Genomic DNA, 24,045 nt, shown 5'->3' with positions numbered 1-24,045 from the left:
GTGCATACTGTTACGAGAATGTAAAATTACTAATATTTTGGTCATATTGTCTACTGTCCAGCACACACAAAGATGGAGAACAAGTCTCATTACACTCTAGACTGAGAAAGAGCACACAGCTTCTGAACATTAAGTGTTTCACGTATGTAAGGTTTAAATGGCATGTTTCAAAGATATACCATGTTTTATCAGCAGAACAAATGTTTGCACCATGCTTGCTTCCAGATTTGTTTTGGGTTATTCACACCACTTCATGTAGTTCAGCACTTGTGCAATGACATAATGCATAATCCCACGCAGTCATGTGATTTAGTGCAAGAGTGCGCTTTCCAGAAACATCCAAGCCGGCCCAAACTCTCACTTGCACTCGGGCAGAACAGCTCGGATGAGATAATTAGCAGAGCAGAGCAGAGCAACCAGCACAGATTACTACAGACTCCAGTCAAGGATGTGCTAAATCCCCCATTTAATTCATCTAAAATACAAACAAAGATAATTAACCAATCTGGAGGGAAAGTGAAACTTCACGGTGGAAAAAAGTGAAGCATGAAAGCAATACCACTTGAGCAAACAAAAATATCAATGTGCTCCGTCCAATTAATTGGAAAGGAGAATTGATGCTGATAAAATGAAAAGTTCTACATCAGGGACTTTGTAAAGTTAGAAAGCTTTACACATGCAGGTGTGCTTTAATAAGGTCACAGACAGCTGGGAAATGCATTGTTAAATGCAAACACTACACAGAACAAAATACTCAAATTTTTATATGCTCACAATATACACAGGTCTTTTCATATCTGTGATTTAAAGGACAAATAAATGCCAAGCCACTTGCATTTCAACACCAAAATATGACCTACTACATTAATATACTCTTTTTGTGTGGATCTTTTTTTTTTTTTTTGGCTGAATTTGGTTTTAAATGACATTTTTGTTTACTTATCTAATTTAAATCGGGGGGCAGAAGCAACCGTTTTGAGTGTTCTTGTGATGCTTAGACTTGTGATGCTCAGTCAGTCATTGTGTGTTAGTGATGTTGACTGAACACTCACCTCCATAGTTGTCAAGTTACAGCGGTGGGTTCCTGCAAACCAGCCGCTGCTGGAGCACTGGTCAATGTCCACATCCTGCAGATCAACATCCACACGTACAACTCCTCTACACCACCACAGAAGACAGAGAGAGAGAGAGTTTCGTGTAAATTAAAGCGTGAGTTTTCTATAGCAAATTGAAGTGCTTGCAAAAGCCAAAGAATAGTATCAACATTTTTAGCACCTGAACTCTGGAACAATCTACCTAGCGTAGTTTGGGAGGCAGACAGTTTAAATCTAGATTAAAGACCCATCTCTTTAACCTGGCATACACATACTCACTACATCAGAAAAAGAATGGCATCTACGCTAATATTAGTCTGTTTTATTCTTATTTCGAGGTCACCGTAGCCATCCAGATCCAGATCAGATGGTGGTTTTAGCACCTAGAGAGGACCTCTACAGCCCTGAAGACCATGTCAACTAGATGAGTCCTAGAGACAGATCCCCTGTGAAGACCTCGTCAGCCTTTGGCTCAAGACCACGAGAACAGAGTCCTCTGCTCAATCTGACCAATCTGAATCTGAGTTGCAGCCTTGAATTAAAGCACACTATATTGGTTTCATCTGGCCAGAGGGGACCTGCCTCCCTGACTGAGCCTGGTTTCTCTCAAGGTTGTTTTTTTTTTTCTATTTTTTTTTTTTTTAATTTCTGTCACTGATGGAGTTTAAGTCACCTTTGGCTTGATTAGTTGGGGACATAATTTCTGGCAAAACTGTTGACTTGACTGCACAGACACTATTGGAAGAGAACTGAACTGAGCTGATAAACTGACTGTGTACTTTTGTCCTCTTGCATTAACAGCACACATTTTCCCTGTTTAACACTGTAAAGCTGCTTTGACACAATCTATACTGTACAAAGCGCTGTATAAAAAATGTTACTAATGCTACTATTCTTACTATTAATATCAATCTAAAAGCATAAAATACATGGCATGCCTCAAGTATATTTGTAAAAGCTAATATAATACCAATATTTGTATTATTTTATGTTAAACTAATATATTTTTATTGCGCTTTGAACTTGTAACAGACAAAATTCACAAGTAAGCATGTATACAACATATGTGACAATGTTTTATTTTCCTTGTAAAAGAGAAAATTTCTACATCAAAATGTCACGTTTAATGCAAAAAGTGTTATTTGCCATGTCTTTGTAATATTTACTAAATTTACAGAAAACTTTCAAAGTAAAATTTTTAATAATTAAAATTTTTCAAAGCAAATCCTACATATTTTGTGTGTGTCTGTGAACCATAAAAAATTATCTTACTTATAATAAATATCTTAATTTAATAAAAATTACATTAGCTTTTTACCACACAGAGGAACGCTGAAGTGACAAAAATAGTTTGAAATCAAAATAAACATTTCATAGAACAATTACTGCATAATTACAATTGCAGGAAACAGTGAATGTTGTTTTTTTTTTTACAAGTCATAAATTTTTTTTTTTTTTTTTTCAGATATCCTTAAGAATGTGCTTTATTTGAGAGCATCTACATTAACTGGTAATGTAATCCGACTACATCAACAAATTACATCTGAAGTTATATTTATGGGTAAGATTAAGTTTAAATAGGTCCATGAAATAATTGTAGGTTGCCACTTTTTGAATGAGCTGAGTGCTGTACTTTGCAACGTCTTTTCAATTGTTCTTCTTTAGAGAATGAGAAAGCCATCATAAGACTGAACACAGAGTCTAACAAGAAAAGTGTTTTATAACCTCAGCATGGCCATATTCAATCTGATTTGTAAATGCTGCTGTATAATTATTTAATTATTAAATTATTGTATAATGTGAGATGTTCTTGTAAGAGTTCTTGCTTTCCAACTTGGAGGGGAAAGCTAGTCCTCCGATTCATTATGTGAAAATGAAAGTCATTGACTGTTACTCCAGATAGAGGTCCATTAGAGGGGCTTATCTTTCACTGTCCCATAAGGGATGTTATCTGAGACCCACGGACCATGCTGTTTCATATAGACTCCATGTTCTCTCACAATCTTTGCTACTCTTTTATATCACAAAGATGATGGTGTCTGTTATAAAGGCACAGTGTAACATAAAACTAACTATGTTCCTGTTGAAGTTAATGAGGAACCACATCAGTCTCCACCATCTAATTCAACTAACCCTAGAATCAATCCATTGCTGTAAATGAACCTCTCCTTTCCGTTTCCTGCCTGACAACAACAGCACGACAGAGCTGAAGAGTATGTGGCGTGAAAGGAAAGGAAGCACCACATTTCTGTTGCTCAAACAGTATTGCATGGTATGGAAGCTTGTTTCCACCACTGAAAAAAAAAGGTAGTTGCAACTTTTTATCTCAAAATTGTGAGATATAAAATTGCAAGTGTGTGCTATAAAGTCAGAATTAATCCACCAGCTCTTTAGTCACAGTAATATTTCTACTGCTAAAATATAATTCTGCTTGTTATCCATGAATTTTCGAATGTACTGTTTTACAAGAAAGGCTGAAAAAAATTGTAAGGCACTTTATTTTTATATATTTATTTTATTTTATTTTTTTCAGATGCCAATTACAGTTATTTATTTGCAGTCCTTAATAGAAAAAATAGTTTTAATGGTTGGATGTTATGCTTAATTAATTTCTGACTTAAACTTTCTGACTTTCTGACTGACTGCCGGCTTAAAGATTATTATTTATTGGATATTAAAACACAAATTCATAAAATTATTTAGTTGTTTCAGTTTGATATTTGCTTGATAAATAATACGTTTTTGACAGATTCCTAAGATATTTTTGTGTTTTCTCATGACAGGTGGTCTATACACACATACACACACATATATATATATATATATATATATATATATATACATATCATCAAGTAAGATACTTCTTTCTTTTCAGTGATGCACTAAATGTCATAAATCTAATAAATGCAGTTCTTTTGAAATTTCGGTTCATCAAAAATGTAATCATCAAAGTATTTGTTGATTAAATAAATGCAGCCTTAGTGAGAGTCTTAAAAAATCTGAACAAACCTACAGATTTCAAACTTTTATATAAATATTGTTATTCATTTTTTGGTGTAATTGTGAACAATATATGTGCTTGCTCTTCTGAAACATCAACAACAGTTTCACGCTGCTGGCTTTAATTAAGTTTTCATTCCTATGAACGGATGCATCATGGTTCTGTTGCTTTTACTCAAAAAATCTATTTTATCAGACAGAGACAGAGAGTTCCCTTTTTTGATTTCCTTTTCGTTTGGCAGAGTCTGGAGCCGCTGGGACTGTTATTTGCATGAGCCCCCAAATTATTCCTCTCTGCTCATTTCTTTTTCGACTCCAGCAAAGGCCCAAAGGCAAAAGTCATCTGTCTGCTGAGATGTGAAACAAACACCTGCAGACAGCTGGAGCTGCCAGGGCTCTCTCTTATCTTTAGGCAAAGAAAATGGAGCATGAGCGTGACGGAGAGAGAGAAGGAGAGAGTCACAGAAAAATGAGACACAGAGAAATGGTAGAATTATCTGCTCAGCACACTCCTCTTTCAAGTCGAGGGATGTTAACAATGTTTACAATCCTGTTCTCAAACTCTATTACAATGTCTTGATGACCAAAAGTATAAATAACTTACATAAGGATAAAAATAACTGATAAGACACATACGGCAAGAAAAATGAGAACAGCAATCATAGGGTTTCACACTAAAACAGCATGACAAACCAATATGTACTGTGACATGATGCATCCTGCAAGCAACAAAGCTCCAAATAAGAGCACTTTGCTTGTAATTTACAAAACTATTTTGCATTTCACTGACAATAATAACAATTTATAACATATAACAACGCATTTCCAGACAAATGTGTTCAACAGCCCCAATTAGCTTTATTTATTTATTTCTGAGGCTTGAAAACCCTGAATGTTGACAGATTGGAAATCCTCCCAGATTATTCAGTCATTAAAACTTTGTACTTGATCTCATTAATCTGGAGGTAAAACTGGAGGTTCATGAGCTCAATCAATGAGGCCTATGGCTTGTCATTTCCAAACAGAAATAAAAAACCTTTGCTAATTGAAAGAAAACAGGTTGACAAAAAGATTGAATAAAAAATATTTGGTGATAATATAGCATAATGAGACATTTACAAGCAATTCATTTTTGACCAGGAACACCAAATTAGGTAAAGCATTTTTAGTCCCGCATAAAGCTTAAAGTTGTTTAAAAATGCATCATTTACTCAACCTCATGTTGTTCTAAGCCATTGAGACTTCTGCAACACAAATACATATACTGAATTCATGCATCATGTCTTAGGGCTTGAAAAAAACATGAAACAGAATTTTTAGGGTGAACTTATAATAGCTCACATATAAGAGATTTAACAGGTTTTGTCAAACAGCTGCATGCATTTTCAGCTGAATGTTTTGTTCCAGGAGGGTCAGCACACTTTTTCCAAGGAGAGAAAAATATAGCTTTGAGAAGGCGTTGTTTTTTTTCAGTTTGATTGACAGCAATGAACCCCTCATGTCTGGCACTAAACTGAAATACCCACCACTGATGCATGCCAATTCATGCAACAGACCAATAATAAAACAGTACTAACTGTAAAACTGTAGGCTATACAGACCTTGTGTAAAACACTTTAAGGCAGATTCATTTGCTTCATTGGCTTTGTAAGTGATGTAATGCGCTTCTAAATAATAAAACAAAGGGAATGAAACTAAAGACAACCAAACTGCACAGTGTCATCATTTACTTACTTTTATGTTGGTTCAACAATGTACACTTATCATTAATGATGTCATGCAAGCAGTGATGTAATAATTTTCACAAAGTAGTGTGTTTCGAGATTAACTGATTTCAGATTATTGCTGTAAATAACGAAAATGGCATGTAATGAATTCTATAAATAATGCTAATTTTGATCTACGTTGTTCTGCTTTATTTTCAGATGTCCTCTGGGATTCAACACTCTTAAAAATAAAGGTTCTTTATTGGCATTGATGGTTCCATGAAAAACCTTTAACATCCATGGAACTTTTCCATTCAACAAAAATTTCTTTATGGTGCAAAAATGTCAGATTAAGAAAAAAATATGTTAAGAACTGTTTACTGAAAGCTTCTATGGGGAACCAAAAATGGGGCATATGCACTCTTCAAAAACATAAACATAATGTATAAACATGCATTTATGAATATACAGTATTTAATACTGTATGTTAACTTGCTTTTTTCCCTCAAGAGGATGATTTAAGTCCACATGTACAGTAATACTAACAAGAATCCATGCATTCAAACACAGGTTGGGAGCTGTAGTTCCAGACAACTTTGCAATGCTTTTTGTGAATTTTTAATTCTTTTTAATTCTTTGATGAAGTTTTCCTTAAAGGCTTCCCTCTGAACAGAATCTCCAGTCTCATGAGGTGATATGTTATATGCTTTGCTAACATCGGTTTACCACACCACCATTCAAATGGATCATTTTGATTTCATTGCATAGATCACATCTGGAAGAAAACCATTACAGCTGCAATAATGCAGAGTTCTGGAAAATTCCCAAAATTCTTAATGTGTTCAAGTAACCAGGGCAGCCAGCAGCTTTTCTCATTTATTTATGGCTTGACTGATTTAGAAATTGCGTGGATCAGGTTTGTGACCTGATGCTGTCTCTGGGTGATACCTATCAATTTAGCACATTAACATTCACATTCCTGTGCTGAAAGAAAACCAGCATTCTGTCTGTGCATACACTGAGTCCTAACAAGTGTTCAAGAGTCTTTATCTCCTATAAAAATGTCTGAATGGCATTGCATTAGATGACAAAATATCAGGCAAGTGGCATCTGCAAGCAAATGCTGCCAAGCCATCTTGGCAGTGACTTTTAACCAACTGGTATCCCAGCTTCCTCTGAAAGCATGAAGTGAGTTTCCATCATGAGTCCAAGCAGAATAACCACAGTTCAAACTATGAACACCATCCACTAACCTTTCATAAGTGTCTAAATATGTATTTATTTTAAACAATATATATGATTCCATCATTAAAGACCTTGTGAAATGTTCTACTTAAAAAGTGTGCTTGTGCTGACCTTTTTCAAAGTGCATCCCACTTGACATGTTATCTAATGACATAGACATTTAAATACTTTTAATCAGATTGGTTAGTTATAACTCGGTTGTAACTGTACACTGACAGTAAATGTCCAGATTATTTCATAACCTCATATATTAGAATAAGTTTGGAAGATTCTTGCCTCAATATTCAATGATCATACAATCATCATATTTTTGCTATTTTTTTTAAATAAAACATGTTCTCAGGACAAAAGTATTTAGATGCTAGGTTGGGCATGTTTTAAATCTTATAAATGCATACAATTTATTCATTTCAATATTTGATGCATTACTTTTATAAATTGATTTGTGTTTCTTCACTGTTTAAATTTTACTGCTTTTATAAAAGACTCATTAATGCTGTGACAACTTACCCCACATAACAGGTCCGCACGTGTTCAGTGAACTCCAGTAGCCATTTTAATCTCATGGAAATGTTTATAGGTTTTTGTAGCCGAATCTTTAAGATGTATACCAACAGAAACTGACTTTTACAAAAAAATCTGAGAAATATGAATTGGAGTATGAATAAGTGACAACCTGCCCCGTTCAATCATATGATCTCGCATTAAACATATAAGCTACTGCAATACATAACTGTGTGTTAGCAGCAGGGATAGTGCATATAAAACACACTGTATGTGTTCAAACTTAAACCTGCTTGTCTTACATCAACATGAATTCGGAGTTTGTGGGTCACAAAATCTAACTCGTTGTTCAGTCTGTTGATGTATGTGACTTCTGCCGAAGTTCATTACGAGTGTCTTACCTAAACTCCGGCGCAGTGTAATTCTTCAGACCATAGAAACCAGCGGAGAGCGTCAGCAGCCAGTGGGGCACAAACCTGCCGTGCTCGCACTCGAGAAAGGGCGCAGACCACTTGACACGACTTCTGTCCACAAAATATCCGCCCTGCGCTGCTGGAAACCCTCGACTGTTGGCCAGCCTCTGGAGTCTCTTTCGGTCCCGAAACTCGTTGTACCAATCAGACTCGGGCGTCCTGTTTTTGAGGCGATGGCGCGCGGTGTTGGACAGATCTTGGAGCACTATGCGCTCCTCGCCTCTGGTCGCCTGAAGGAACACCTGCGGACCGGGCGCCTCGGGAGACTCCGTGTGAAATGTGAGCACCGCCCGGTGGATTTTAGGATTCCCTTCCAACATACTCGTCACGAGCGCGTGGTACCACTGGACATCCCTCCTCGGATGCTGCTCCCTGGAGCTGTTGGACTGCAGGAGCGTGTTTAGGATGTTGGTGGCGTGCGTCATGGTGTCGAGGACGCCGTGGAGGGAGGAGTGCGAGGCGGCGTGAGCTCCACCGCGGAGACTGCTCAGCTCGTACCGCCGAGAGCAGCTGACATGCTCCAGGGTGGACGAGTCCCCCGTGTGCAGGAAAGCGGTGACCACCCGAGGCAGATCCTCCTCGAGCTTATGCGCCACGGCCGTCCGCTCGGTGCTGGAGACGGTCGGCTGCTGGTGCATCGTCTCCCCGGTGCTGTAAACCGGGTATTTAGCCTTGATTTCAGGATCTTTGTCATTTTCAGACCATTCCACGTAGCCGTAATTCGATCCCTTCGCAATTCCAATTAGCAGAAGAAGGTGGAGCAGGAATGCATCCATGCCTCGACGCCAACGAGGAGCGTGAACATTCTCCATCGACATTCACTTCATGAGTGCGTCCATTCCTCAGCTCAGCGTAAACAGACGTGCGTTCTCAAAACTTACTCAACTCTAATGGTTCATTCGGAATAATAACTCACACACCGACCACAACACCCACATCTGTGGATCTGACGCGATCTTTGAGTGACTGTGGCGAATATCTACCGCATCCGTGTTCCTGTGGCGCTCACTGCTCTCATCAGTACCGAATGCTGCTCGGAGCTGACGGGGGGCTGATTGTTTCCAAAAGCATCTTTCCCTCGTTACTGTCCTGGAGACTTGTGAATGGCCATCGCTCCTGTCAGTCTTGTGCACTTGGGTGGAGTAAAGAGAGACAAGGGATGCTGGTACGGCATGATCTCATGGGCATATGAAGCAATCCTTATCCATTCTTCTCCTCCATAATCTCGTTGATATTAAAAATGCATTATTTTGTATGCTAAATTTTACATTATCAGGGAAACATTAATCCTGCACTGTAATAAATGCCAGAAAATGGACAGCAAAAATGTGTTAATTCTTAATAGTTTCTTTACAGTTTATAATAGAAATGTACATGATATCATGTAGTTTTTCTGTTTTTAAAGAGTAAATTACCTTATAATTGCTTTAAGCCCTTATTGTGTTTTTGTATTCACTGCCATTGCTGCTGATGGTCATCAATATGCTGGATGAGCAGAAAAAGTCATGTGATTATAACAGGATACATTTACAGTGCAATATTAAAGTAAAAAGTACAAACAGGCTTATATGATCCTTATTATTTATTCTCTATTTTGTTATCTGTAATGTGCATTAAGATGTTTATGTGGCATTTTATGTTGTCTGCTGAATAGCGCTTTATACAACACAGATCGTTTCAAAGCAGCTTCACATTAATAAACAGAAAAAAAACAATGTTAATGTCTTATATATTCATCAGTTATTAAACAAATTCAATTTTAGCTCCAAAGCACATCACGTAAGTGTCATTATTCAGCTCAATTCTCAAATCATTAGGATCGAGTGCTCGATCCATGATATTGTTTCTCCATAAAAAAGTAATCTTGTCTGAATCAGGAGAGAAATATGCACATTTCAATCACTGTTTACAAGCAAAAACATTCTAAAAACAGCTCTAAACAAACAATTCAGTGGTTTTTATGTAGACTCGAGTGCTGTGATGTTTTTATAAGCTGTTTGGACTCTGATTCTGACGGCACCCATTCACTGCAGAGAATCCATTGGTGAGCAAGTGATGCAATGCTACATTTCTCCAAATCTGTTCTAGATTTTCTTATGGGACATCAAAAGATAGCAAAATATCCCTACAAGGACAGTACAACCTGAAATCATCTATTGCCAGCAGTAAGCGATCCCCTTGAGGAAAACAGCTTATTAGACACTAAACAATCTCTTCATAAAAAATATCATTGGCTCAGAATAAAAGCAACAGAAGTCATATATTTTAACTATATGTGAATCTAGTACATGCTTAGTACTGCAGTTTTGTTTTTCAGCACATTATGACACTTATTTGAGACTGGCATTTCACCAAAACCAAAAAAAAAAATGTAAAGGGAATATAACTTAACAAATGACACTTTAATGTTTTGTATACAGCTTAAATAAACCGACATTTACTTTATTGTTTGAGGGGGGGGGGGTCACTCTTCATTTATCGCTAGATGAAGTATAAAGTGACTAAAACTTGAACTAAGTGGAAAACAGTAAAACATGATTAAGGCTACAATTAAAAGCCCCAGTACATCGGTCTGATTTCATCAAGCATTGGAGTGTATGGTCCCAAGCCAAGATCAAAGCACCGCCAGAGCCCCTCAGAAGAAGAGCTGATGAGACTTTTAGAAGTCTGTGAACCAATTTCAAGCTGTTTAAAACCCCACCTGTACAGATTTGGTCTAAACTGGATGTCAGCGAGGAAGAAGCTTCTTAAAATAGAATGTCAAGGCAATAGGGAAAGTTTGTCATCCAATGTCTCCATGAGGAACACAAAACCTCATGTTTGATGAAAACCAAACATTTGAGAAAAAAACCTCGGAGGTGTTGTTGTGGGAAAAAAATGTCTAAAGCAGTTTATTGCTACTAAATATTTGAGTATTAAGGTTGCTTTGCAATCATTTTTATCGTAAAAAGCGCTATACAAATAAACTTGAATTGCAAACCAAAACAGAAACACAACAATCTACATTACAACAAACAGCATATACATCAAACATGCATTATTTACAATTTGATTAATTTAGGAAATAACTTAACTTCAGCTACACGTGTAATAAACAAGTGCCGGGGATTAATCCAAAACTTTCTCACTTGCACCCACATACCGATGCGCCAAGCCCCGCCAGCGGTGACACCGATTGTGTGCGCGCCCGATGACGTCATGGCGACTGTCGTCATCAGCAGCACTACCGAAGTGGACGCGAGAAGAGTTCGATTCATTCAAAGAGCTGAAAGAATCCAACATGGCAGGACGGGAACGCAAACAAACGGACACGGATAAAGGGATTGTGGTGTGTGCGCTTGCAAATAAATTAAAAGCATCGCAGATGAAGTTAGTGTGAAACCAAAGCTGGAGGATTGTGCTTCATTGTAAACTTTGTGTCCACACTGTAAAAGTAGTCAACATGGAGTTGCAACACGTGAAGAAGAAAAGAAATGCATGTATGTCTCATCTCAGCTGTGCTTTGCAGATCCCGGATGACTGGCCCGGTTACCCGCTGGCCCTGTTCACCTCACCCGAGCATTACTGCGAGGACCTGGACTGCGTCTACATCCCACACGGAGTCATCATGGACAGGTACTGCGAATGAAATTAAAGAGTTATCTTACTTCCTTCTGGTGACGACCACCGTGCACGCTGATCAAATCATTCTGCTAGTGCAGTCTTAAGTCAGATCTCAGACTTTTGGACCCCACTGCATATGAACAAATGAAAATGAATATCCTAATATTTTCATTAAATTCGAGTTTATTTGTATGTTGCTTTTCAAAACACAAATCATTGCAGGGCAGCATTACAGAACATTTCTATGATATATTTAGTAGTAGCTTATCAGTGGTCACTGTCAGTTTATGTACTGTACATATTACAGAAATGTAGTAAAAATCAAAGACGTAATCAAACAGATGATGAGCACTATTATCAGTATTTATTATACTTTGCAATATATATTAATATAAACCAACTTTATTTTGTACTGTATGTTCATATTATATTTTTGTAAACATTTCAGCAATGCATTTGAATTTGTAAGGATTGTGCTTTTTATTTTAAATATTTAGAACTACAGTGATTTAAAGCATAGTGCCTGATTTATACTGAAATCAATGTTTCGTAATGGACCTTATCAAGTAGTTTGGAGGTTATTATGGAAGCAAAATTTTTCTTAAAATTGTGTAAGAAATTTATTATGTGAGCGATGCAATTAGCTGCCTTTCATTTTGAAAGGTAAATCACAATTAATTTGCATGTGGATTCCTTTGTGTAATTAGACTACAATTATGGTTGACTTTGGATAAGCGTTTGTTTGTTAGCTTGTCGTTTTTAGTCTTGATTGCACACACTTTATCATGAGACATTTCAACAGGATTTTTTCCCATTGTAATCTTTATTTGTGCCAGAAGGTTCTGTTGGAATAATGTCTTTGTACAACTTTACAATAAGGTTCCCTTAGTTAATGTATTAACTAATGTGAACAAACGATATTTGTGTTACAATATTGATTAATGTTATTTAATTGAAAATACAGTCGCTCATTGTTAGTTCATGTTAATTCACAGTGCATTAACTAATGTTAACAATTACATCTTTTGGTTTTAATAAATGTTGAAATTAACATTAACTAAGATGAATAAATGCTGTAGAAGTATTGTTCATGTTAACTTTAGTAGTTAACTAATGAACCTTATTGTAAAGTGTTACCAAAATCCCACAGAAAATGATAGAAGTCTTAATAATCGTATTGGGACCTGTGTGTTCTAAAATAATATTTTTGTCATTTTTTGATGGAAAATTCCTATTAGTATCAGGCATGGTTCAAAGAAGGATTATATGACCAGTTATGACAATGAAGCATGTAGACATCTTTTTTTTGTACAATTCCGAATGATAAATGAACTCTTAGACTGTGTTGTGCTGTCATGGGATTTTCCAGGACAGAGAGACTGGCCAGTAATATCATGGATGATCTTGGCGATCATGACATTGTGGTGCTGTGTGTGCTGAAGGGAGGTTATCAGTTCTGCGCTGACCTGGTGGACTGCATCAAAGTCCTGTGCCGACACTCCAACAAGACCCTTCCCATGAGGGTGGACTTCATCCGGCTCAAGAGCTACCTGGTGAGCACGCGTGGAGTTTAGCGTTTCTGAGATTTTGTCCCATAGATGTCTTTTCTCCATTTTCCTCAGAATTTGAATGCAGAGCAAATTGAAACTGATTTTCCTAAAACAGCATGAAACTGCTTCGATCGTGTGATGCATCACAAGTTTCTTTCACACTCGTACACTTTTTTTTTTTTTTTTTTTTTTTTTTTTACAAATGCCACTTTGTTTGTGATTTTCTCCGCATGCCTTTATGATCATAACAAGTTTTGGCTTTCTTGCATGCAAATTGCAGTGTGAAGCCAGACATGCAACCAAACCTGATTGAGAAACATTTCTGATTATTATCAGTGTTTATAACCAGCTTTATACTTTTGAGGAAACAATGATGATGCAGCTTTTTAAGTTCCTTTGATTTAATAGCAAGTTCAAAAGGAATAATAAGTCACTAAAGTGTCTGCAAAGGCCTAGAGTAAAATAGTAGCCTATATATATATATATATAAGTAACATATATAAAAAAAATCATAGCTAGGAGAAAAAAGGTAAATGTCAGTTTATCAGTAAATATCAGTAAATGGCTTTATGTCAGTTTCAGTGGAGTTTGTTCTGATCAATGAAATGCTGTTGTTGTTGTTGTTGTTGTTGTTGTTGATTGTTGGCTGTATTTCATGTATTTAGTCAACAGAGGGCATCGTGACTGTATGTTTGTCATGCTCTGTGTCTCATCTCAGCTTTAGAGTTTGTGAAGTCGGTTGATGTCCATATAATCTAAATCACTCTGTCTGGAAAGCATCCACTTCATAATGTGATGATAATAATAGTTTTGATACTAGCTTGATCTAATATCTGGGATCATTTGTAGTAGACAGTAAGTCTTTCCAGACGTATTGGTTCAAGTAAATATGTACTAAATACATTTTTTTACCTTTTTATTTTATTTTTTTTTTATAAGTTTTTTCCCCTTACAATGAAACAGTAAAATATAATATTTGATTTCACTCCAGAATGACCATTCAACTCAAGATCTTCACATAGAAGGAGCAGAGAACCTGTCTGTGCTGAGTGGAAAGGTAAAGATATCCTCAGCCTTCACATGAAACCTGGCCATATAATGTCAATATGCAAAAAAAAATAAAATTGAACTAGTCATAAATCGTTAGTTAGGAGCACTGTGAGAGAATGTCATTGTTCTCTCTTGTGTTCTTGAAACGTTTTTGAAAGGTAAATGCTTAAAGCTGACTCGTCTGTTTCTGTGCAATACTCCGTGTTACAGGTCAAAGGTTCGCAAGCAAGACATGCAAAAGACACACACACTGAGACAAACAAATACACATACACACACACACACACCATAGCATTACATTCATATCATTTCTGTAGACATATCCATGAACTATTTTTATTTGACTTCAACACTATTATCAAGAGACCGTATCAAAGCAAAACAAATCAAAAAAATATTTTTTTCGTGGTCATGACTAATTTAAATATGCATCTCATTTTCTTTTTCTGTATTCTTTCACAAATATTATCATGCCATTTTAGAAATTTCCCTTCATTAAAACCATTTTATAATAATTAAACTATTTTGTCTATATAATTGCATTAATTTAATTTAATGTTTCCTTATTTCTTTAATTTCATTATTAACTCTAATTATAATGGATTTTAAATCCAACCATTCATTTAACTACAGTTTTCCTCTCTTCAGTTCCTGGTTAAGTGCAGTGATTCTGAATATGTGTGAGAGTCTATGATGTCTAATTCTTCAGTAAATTGATTGATCAGCTGTGTTGCTCAGGTAATGGGATATCCCAGCAGAGGTCAGGATTGGGATACAGACACAGTTCTTCAGTAAAAGATCTTTTGTCTTTTTATCTTCCCCTGAATATGAATTCTCTCGGTTCTTAAAGGGATAGTTCACCCAAAAATCAAAATTATGTAATTAATAACTTACCCTCATGTCGTTCCAAACCCGTTAGACCTCTGTTCATCTTTTGAACACAGTTTAAGATATTTTAGATTTAGTTCGAGAGCTCTCAGTCCCTCCATTGAAGCTGTGTGTACGGTCTACTGTCCATGTCCAGAAAGGTAAGAAAAACATCATCAAAGTATTCCATGTGACATCAGAGGGTCAGTTAGAATATTTAGGAGCATCGAAAATACATTTTGGTCCAAAAATAGCAAAAACTACGACTTTATTCAGCATTGTCTTCTCTTCCGTGTCTGTTGTGAGAGAGTTCAAAACAAAGCAGTTTGTCAAAGCGGTTCTCGAATCGGACACGTCTGACAGAAACGGTTCTTGGCTCGAGAACGAATCATTCGATGTAACCGGATCTTTTTGAACCAAATCGAACTGAATTGTTTTAAACGGTTCGCGTCTCCAATACGCATTAATCCACAAATGACTTAAGCTGTTAACTTTTTTAATGTGGCTGACACTCTCTCTGAGTTCAAACAAACCAATATCCCGGAGTAATTCATTTACTCAAACAGTACACTGACTGAACTGCTGTGAAGAGAGAACTGAAGATGAACACCGAGCCGAGCCAGATAACGACTCGTTCACGAGTCAAGAACCAGTTGCATCAGTTTTCGGATCACCAGTAGTTCTTTCGGACAGTTCGATTCAATAAACCGGTTAAAGAAAACGGTTCACCGGTTCTTTTGCACTCGACGTAATGACGTCATTGGCGTTGACTGCAAGCCTTCGGTTTACCCACGCTCATAACATTAGCACAGAATCAGTTCAGAATCAATCACCAAAAGAATCAGTTCGGTTCAGACGCTCTGTGTGCCAGTCTGTTTCACACTGAATCGCACATGCGCAGTATCATCAGCTCCTCGGTTCTCCAATCAGACGCGTCTAACAGAAACGGTTCTTGACTCGTGAACGAGTCATTATCTGGCTCGGCTCGGTGTTCATCTTCAGTTCTCTCTTCACAGCAGTTCAGTCAGTGTACTGTTTGAGTACATTAATTACTCCGGGATATTGGTTTGTTGTAACTCAGAGGGAGTGTCAGCCACATTAAAAAAGTTAACAGCTTAAGTCATTTGTGGATTAATGCGTATTGGAGACGCGAACAGTTTAAAACGATTGAGTTCGATTTGGTGAACTGGTTCAATTCTGGTGAAATTCTAACTGACCCTCTGATGTCACATGGACTACTTTGAAGATGTTTTTCTTACCTTTCTGGACATGGACAGTAGACCGTACACACAGCTTCAATGGAGGGACTGAGAGCTCTCGGACTAAATCTAAAATATCTTAAACTGTGTTCAGAAGATGAACGGAGATCTTACGGGTTTGGAGCGACATGAGTGTGAGTTATTAATGACATAATTTAGCAAATTGGGCGAACTTACCCTTTAACTGGGAAATAAAGCAGTTTTTTCTGTTTGGTTGGTGGTCTACACACAATAATAAATAGATTCTATACAAAATATCTGTGTGGTTTTGTTTTGTTTGTTTTTCTGTTGAAAAAATGCCTCCTGTCTAGCTCAGGGGTAAATATAATGAAAACAGGAAACACTTACCCCAAAATAAGTTCTATTTAATATATTTAAGCACAATTTGTGTTGTTGTTTGACTATGAGAGTTATTTTTATGTTAGTATATTGTGAATATTGTGATGTTGATATATCCTGAGCGTTTAGTGTCTCATTTTTTTTGTGTTTCTTTCCATGTCCTGAAGAACGTCCTGATTGTGGAGGTACGTCTGCTGTCTGTCTGGATAAACTCACTCCCTCGATCACTTTAATATCCTTCCAGATAAACAAAGGCCTTTCAGATGCTTTATTCTTCCACTTACCCTTTACTCGCTGTCTCAATAAGCTTGAACATTTCAGTCAATCACGTACCCTTTTGTGGCTCGATTTATTCAAGGAAAAAAAGCTGCATTCATTCCACGTCGCTTGGAAGCAGGATGATAGTTTTGATTGTCATTTTTGCAAACTTTCCACTTTTAATGATGCCATCCATTCCCTACATTGAGCTTTGATTTGTTGTTAAATAATAAGTTAGCTCAATACATTTTATTTTTTATCCTTTGTTTACAGTCTGATCCATCTACAAAAGTGCAAATGTACAATATTATTGTTTCTCTAAAAATAGGGGCCTACATTAAGTATATTATATTTGCATGTGTAAAAATTCTATAATATGTGACCCTGGACCACAAAACCATTCATAAGGGTACATTTGAGATTTCATTGAGATTCATCTCTGAATAAATCATCTTTCCATTTATGTATGGTTTGTTAGGATAGGAAAATATTTAGCCGAGATATAACTATTGGAAAATCTGGAATCCGATGGTGCAAAAAAATCTAAATATTGAGAAAATCATCTTTAAAGTTGTCCAAATTAAGTTCTTAGCAATGCATATTACTAATCAAAATTAAGTTCTGATATATTTACGGTAGGAAATTTACAAAATATTTTCATGGAACATGATCTTTACTAGAAAAACCGATAATTTTGACCCATACTATGTTTTTGGGCTATTGCTACAAATATACCCCAGTGACAGGGTCACATATAATACTGTACCTATATTCAACAACAATGCATTAAAATCAATGAAAACTGCAGTGTTACAAAGGATATTTTTCCAAAATAAATGCTACTCTTTTGACCTTTGGATTCATCAAAGAATCCTGGAAAATTTTAATATTAAATATTAAGCAGCACAATTTTTTTCAACAATGATAATATAATAGTAAGTAACGTGGAAATATTTATTTTTTCTGTATTTTTGAACAAAATAAATGCAGCATTACAGAGACAAAAGAGAATTTTTAATGTTTCAAAAACATTAAAAAAAGCTTGCTGAGCACAAACTTTTGACCTGAATAATAACATAACATGATATGTTTTGCAATTATATAAATGAATTAAACCTATTGTTTTTTTTTATGGTTGAAAATATATTACAGTGTTTATTTCATGCCTCTGGGATGTGATGATTTCACAAAATGCCAAGACGACTTGGATCCTGTCATGTGTGCTTCTTATGTGATGGTGTGTAACGGCCTTCATCTCAGTGTCCTTCTTCCCTCAGGCCATTGTGGACACTGGAAAGACCATGAAGACTCTGCTGGATCACGTCCAAGCCTTCAGCCCTAAGATGATCAAAGTAGCTGGGTGAGTCCAGACTGATAGACTCGTGCTGACTGAGCTCCGTGTTCCTGGAGGAACCTTCTTTAGCCAGTCAGGACTCTCTCTCTCTCTCTCTCTCTGTGTGTGTGTGTGTGTGTGTGTGTGTGTGTGTGTGGGCGGGTGGGTGGAGATTTTTGATAAAGACTTGCACATGTTGAGTGTTATCTGGGCCTTGTTTTGTACCCATCACAGTTTGCTGGTGAAGCGGGTGCCCAGTGGGACAGGATATCTTCCAGACTGTAAGTGATGATTACATATACTGCATACTACGTCGAAATATCTGTCAATAATAATGGAAATATAATATATAATAATATATGGTAACACTTTATTCTGAAGAACGGTTTTCACTATTAAGTTGCTTAATTAGTAACATATTGTCTGTTTATTGGTAATTATAAAGCACATATTAATGTCTTATTCTGCATGAACATATTTTAGACCCCTTAACTCTACCCCATACCTAAACTTAACAATAACCTTATGAACAATAAATAAGCAGCAAATGATCAATTTATTGAGGCAAAAGTTGTAGTTAATAATGAGAATTGGACCTTAAAATAAAGAGTGGCCTAATATACGTTTAACCCTACTGTATAATATTTAATACACAGTCGTCTAAATGAGGAATATGATCAAACTGCTTGAAAACCTGTACAGTCGTGGCCAAATGTTTTGAGAATTACATAAATATTGGAAATTGGAAAAGTTGCTGCTTAAGTTTTTATAATAGCAATTTGCATATACTCCAGAATGTTATGAAGAGTGATCAGATGAATTGCATAGTCCTTCTTTGCCATGAAAAATAACTTAATCCCAAAAAAACCTTTCCACTGCATTTCATTGCTGTCATTAAAGGACCTGCTGAGATCATTTCAGTAATCGTCTTGTTAACTCAGGTGAGAATGTTGACGAGCACAAGGCTGGAGATCATTATGTCAGGCTGATTGGGTTAGAATGGCAGACTTGACATGTTAAAAGGAGGGTGATGCTTGAAATCATTGTTCTTCCATTGTTAACCATGGTGACCTGCAAAGAAACGCGTGCAGCCATCATTGCGTTGCATAAAAATGGCTTCACAGGCAAGGATATTGTGGCTACTAAGATTGCACCTAAATCAACAATTTATAGGATCATCAAGAACTTCAAGGAAAGAGGATCAATTCTTGTAAAGAAGGCTTCAGGGCGTCCAAGAAAGTCCAGCAAGCACCAGGATCGTCTCCTAAAGAGGATTCCGCTGCGGGATCGGAGTGCCACCAGTGCAGAGCTTGCTCAGGAATGGCAGCAGGTAGGTGTGAGCGCAACTGCACGCAAAGTGAGGCGAAGACTTTTGGAAGATGGCCTGGTGTCAAGAAGGGCAGCAAAGAAGCCACTTCTCTCCAAAAAAGCATCAGGGACAGATTGATCTTCTGCAGAAAGTATAGTGAATGGACTGCTGAGGACTGGAGCAAAGTCATATTCTCCGATGAAGCCCCTTTCCGATTGTTTGGGGCATCTGGAAAAAGGCTTGTCCGGAGAAGAAAAGGTGAGCGCTACCATCAGTCCTGTGTCATACCAACAGTAAAGCATCCTGACACCATTCATGTGTGGGGTTGCTTCTCATCCAAGGGATTGGGCTCACTCACAATTCTGCCCAAAAACACAGCCATGAATAAAGAATGGTACCAAAACACCCTCCAACAGCAACTTCTTCCAACAATCCAACAACAGTTTGGTGAAGAACAATGCATTTTCCAGCACGATGGAGCACCGTGCCATAAGGCAAAAGTGATAACTAAGTGGCTCGGGGACCAGAATGTTGAAATTTTGGGTCCATGGCCTGGAAACTCCCCAGATCTTAATCCCATTGAGAACTTGTGGTCAATCCTCAAGAGGCGGGTGGACAAACAAAAACCCACTAATTCTGACAAACTCCAAGAAGTGATTATGAAAGAATGGGTTGCTATCAGTCAGGATTTGGCCCAGCAGTTGATTGAGAGAATGCCCAGTCGAATTGCAGAGGTCCTGAAAAAGAAGGGCCAACACTACAAATACTCAAAAGACTCTTTGCATAAATGTCATGTAATTGTCGATAAAAGCCTTTGAAACGTATGAAGTGTTTGTAATTATATTTCAGTACATCACAGAAACAACTGAAACAAAGATCTAAAAGCAGTTTAGCAGCAAACTTTTTGAAAACTAATATTTATGTAATTCTCAAAACTTTTGGCCACGACTGTACACAATCTGCTCTGAGTCTTCTTTCGTCTGATTAATAGTTTAGTCTTACTTAGAGCAAGTAAAAGGCATTTTAGTATAATTGTAAATTGCATTGCATGTTTTGCATCAATAAAAAGAGATTTGACCATAAATATAAGCTTTTAAATATCTTAATAAGACAGATATTACTGGGAGATGCAGAGCAACAACTGATATTTATATGCATTTTATGTAAAGACTTGGCTATTATTTTATAACATCTCATTTTTGTCCATAGAAATGTTTGCACCAAATTGCATATTTTTGAATCAAACTCTGTGTAAAACTGAGGGGTTTTCCTCTTTGAATATGAGCTCAATATTATCACTTTATGATACTACACGAGCCATAAAAGCCTAGTGTATCAAATATTTTGCAAAAAAGTTTTTTTTTTGTTTTTGTTTTTTTTTAAGCTGGTTCAATATACTGTTCCATTAAAATAAAATAGAAGATTTTTTTGGACTAATATGTGATGGCAGGCTTTTTAGGGTTAAGAGCTCTCTTGCCTGATTTTTGTTTCTCACAAAATATTAGTATTAACATTTCCATTTGATTCATGTGTGAAATTTGTTCCAGATGTTGGATTTGAGATCCCTAATCGCTTTGTGGTCGGCTATGCCTTGGATTACAACGAATACTTCAGAGATCTCAACGTAAGAGCCACTTCATCAGCATTGTTAACTGTTGAACTGACTGAAATTGACATCTTGATCCGTTAATTCAGCCTATAAAAGAGTCCTCAAATGTAGTTTTTCACTTTTTAAAAGCTTAATGTGAGAATATCACGTTAGGATATGAGGAAGGACATTTATTCAAAGTCTGGACACAACTGCTGTGAGATCAGCGGCTCGAGCGCTCAGACACATGCAGAACTTCTCTTTGAAGCATAGATGATGTTTGCTAGAACTGCAGTGACGTATATCTGACCCGAGCCTGTAATGTCTACCCAAAGCGTGACATGACAGACAACATTAGCATTGGGAGAATTAGGGTAGAGCTAGTCACTCGGCAGCTGCACAGTTGTCCATTCGTCTCCATTCGGAGGGCCGCTTGCTAGGGGTAAGTGAGCTGTTGTGACAAATGACACCCACTTCAGAGAACGCCCTGGGCTGTTCAACTCAATTATCCAACAATCTCTCACATGCATAAATCATAGACAGTAGCAGCGTTCTGAAGTCTAGAGAGCTGCCTACATAGACATGATGTCTGCAGGCACGATGCATCCTTGTGCAGAAAAAAGCCAATCAAACAGTCATATTGTGAAGTGTTATTACAGTTCAAATCATGGTTTATTTTAAACTGTAATTTATTCCTGTGATGTGCAGCTGTCTTCAGTGTCACATGATCCTTCAGAAATCATTCTGATATGCTGATTTGCTGCTCAAGAAACATTTTTTCTTTGATTATTATCAATGTTGAAAACTGTTGCGCCTTATATTTTTGTGTGGAAAACGTGGTGTATTTTTCAGGATTCTCTGATAAACAGAAAGTTCAGAAGAGAACAGCTTTTAATTAAAACGGATTCTTTTGTAGCAATGTAAGTCTTTGTTGCCACAAATTAATGTGTCGTCGATTTCTTTAACCAAAATGCATGAAATAAAATGGACAAAAATGCATAAAAAATAGGCCCCACATATATTTAAAAACCACATTATCATAAAAAAAGAATATATATATATATATATATATGTATGTATGTTACTTTTGATCAACTTGATGTGTCCTTGCTGAATAATAATAATAATAATTTAATAATAATAAGTCCCCAAACTTTTTAAATGATAAAAATGCAAAAAAACTCAAAAAAAAAAAACTCAAAATAAAAACTTGGTACAAAGAGTAATATTTTATTAATATAAATATTATTTTTGTTTAACTGCATGTGATTTGACCATCAACTGACAACTTGTGTTTTAAATAATATAAATATTATTAAAAGTTAACAAAAGAAGTTTGAAATCTCTGAACTATCATATCGACACTGATAAAGTTCAGTATAATTAAATTTGTAGACTGTTTTACAAAGTTTGAATATTTTTTTAATAATATAGTACATATTATATGCATGTAAAGATTCCGATGCCCTCAGATTTTATTTACTATATTTTCTGTTGACCTCTCCTGTCAGATCCATCCATTGAGTGAGTGTGTATGAGTCGGCCAATCAGGTCTCTTCTGTTCAAGTTAATATTTTCAAATAACAATCGTGTGTGACACAGAATTGATGTCTGTAGAAACAAGTGCTCTGAATCAGTCATTTTTGGAGGCTTCTATTGAATGTCTTCCTGTGATCCTTCTCTCGTTCTCACAGCACATCTGTGTGATCAGTGACCGAGGGAAACAGAAATACAAGATCTGAAGAAGATGATCTCACTCGGACATGAGGATCTGAGGACTGACTGGAGGATGGATGTGTCTGTGGAGATCAAAAGAAGATCTGTTCTCCTCCTTGCCTTCCAAAATGAAGTACTGGGTTACAACTGACTGAATACCACATGTTCCCTGTGCACACAGAAGTAAGCAGAAATAGCTCATCAATAACATACTACTGTCACTATAATACATATATGTTAGTATGTTATTTAGTCATTAAAGGGATAGTTGAACAAATGTTTCATTGGTTTGGAAGGGTTATGCATGAGGGCGAGTAAATGACAATTTCCACTTTTGGGTGAACTGTCCCTTTAAGACTAAGTGTGTCTCATTTTATAAAAGGCTGTCATTACAATGCAAATATGAATCGTCTTCCATTCAAGAACGGGAAGCTGTTTACTTATACTGTTAATTATAAACACTTCACTTTCAGTAATTCACCAGCAGAAGCTGTAATATGTGAACTACAACTTAAGCAATTGTTGGGCAACTTTTGTGGAAGTTTACGTTTATGTGGATGTTTATACATTTTATAAAATTTCCATGTAACAGCATTAAAATTTTATGCATGTGTATTTGTCAATTGTGTCATTTTTTTTAATTCAGTATTGAACAATAGAGATGAAAGCCTGCTTGTTTGGTTATGGCTTATTTGCTGTGGTATGGTTACTTCAGAAGACGACTCAAACATGCCACACACACACACACACACACACACAATGGATGAAGTGGAGCAGAGTTTGCCTGGGTTTGTGTTATGTAACTGCGTCTGTTGCTCATTGTTTCTCTGCCCAGCTCGTCTGACTGCTGCTGGTGAATTATGTGTGCGTTTCATATTTGTCACTACACTTTAGAAAACTCTGCTGTTGGCTTGACAAAGCATAAAAAAAAAAGTTTAAAAGGCCTTGATGTTGAAAGCTTGTATAGACCTTACATGCTTTAACCTGCATAATCAGGTCTTTTTCTCTTTTTTTCATGTACAGGTCACCTTGGACTTGTGTATGAAAAAATACTTTTTGTAAAATTATCTATGAAGTTATATTAGTCCCAGAAAACTTTTGTGAAATATTTTTCCCCAACACTCTATCGGAGCTGAATTTTATGAATTCAT

General features: G+C 36.6%; 2 protein-coding genes across 2 annotated transcripts in view; one reads left to right on the top strand and one right to left on the bottom strand.

Annotated features, from left to right (window-relative positions):
- gpr158b (G protein-coupled receptor 158b) overlaps positions 1–9,163 on the bottom strand; it is a 62,783-nt gene extending 53,620 nt beyond the window's left edge. Inside the window, exons 1-2 of the mRNA XM_059564133.1 lie at positions 7,951–9,163; positions 1,053–1,158 (exon numbers count right to left, since the gene is read on the bottom strand). Of these exons, the coding sequence (XP_059420116.1) occupies positions 1,053–1,158; positions 7,951–8,840 (996 nt within the window). The 5' untranslated portion in view covers positions 8,841–9,163. The remainder of the gene's footprint in view (positions 1–1,052; positions 1,159–7,950) is intronic.
- Positions 9,164–11,190: 2,027 nt separating this feature from the next.
- prtfdc1b (phosphoribosyl transferase domain containing 1b) lies at positions 11,191–23,171 on the top strand. The gene is made up of 10 exons (XM_059564138.1): positions 11,191–11,350; positions 11,531–11,637; positions 12,995–13,178; positions 14,167–14,232; positions 16,858–16,875; positions 18,226–18,308; positions 18,516–18,562; positions 21,138–21,214; positions 22,873–22,979; positions 23,029–23,171. The coding sequence occupies exons 1-9, from the start codon at positions 11,213–11,215 to the stop codon at positions 22,918–22,920; spliced, it is 768 nt and encodes a 255-aa protein (XP_059420121.1). The 5' UTR covers positions 11,191–11,212; the 3' UTR covers positions 22,921–22,979; positions 23,029–23,171.
- Positions 23,172–24,045: the final 874 nt, after the last annotated feature.

The sequence above is a fragment of the Carassius carassius genome, chromosome 12 (assembly GCF_963082965.1).
Source record: "Carassius carassius chromosome 12, fCarCar2.1, whole genome shotgun sequence".
Taxonomy (NCBI): domain Eukaryota; kingdom Metazoa; phylum Chordata; class Actinopteri; order Cypriniformes; family Cyprinidae; genus Carassius; species Carassius carassius.
Note: the sequence above shows the minus strand (reverse complement) of the source record. Positions and strands in the feature narration are given on the sequence as shown.

Excerpts from the sequence above, each read along its gene's own strand:
- prtfdc1b (XM_059564138.1), top strand. The coding sequence starts at position 11,213 with ATGACGTCATGGCGACTGTCGTCATCAGCAGCACTACCGAAGTGGACG. Across the intron at positions 11,351-11,530 it reads ACACGGATAAAGGGATTGTG|ATCCCGGATGACTGGCCCGG; the intron begins GTGTGTGCGCTT and ends TGTGCTTTGCAG. Across the intron at positions 21,215-22,872 it reads AATACTTCAGAGATCTCAAC|CACATCTGTGTGATCAGTGA; the intron begins GTAAGAGCCACT and ends TCGTTCTCACAG.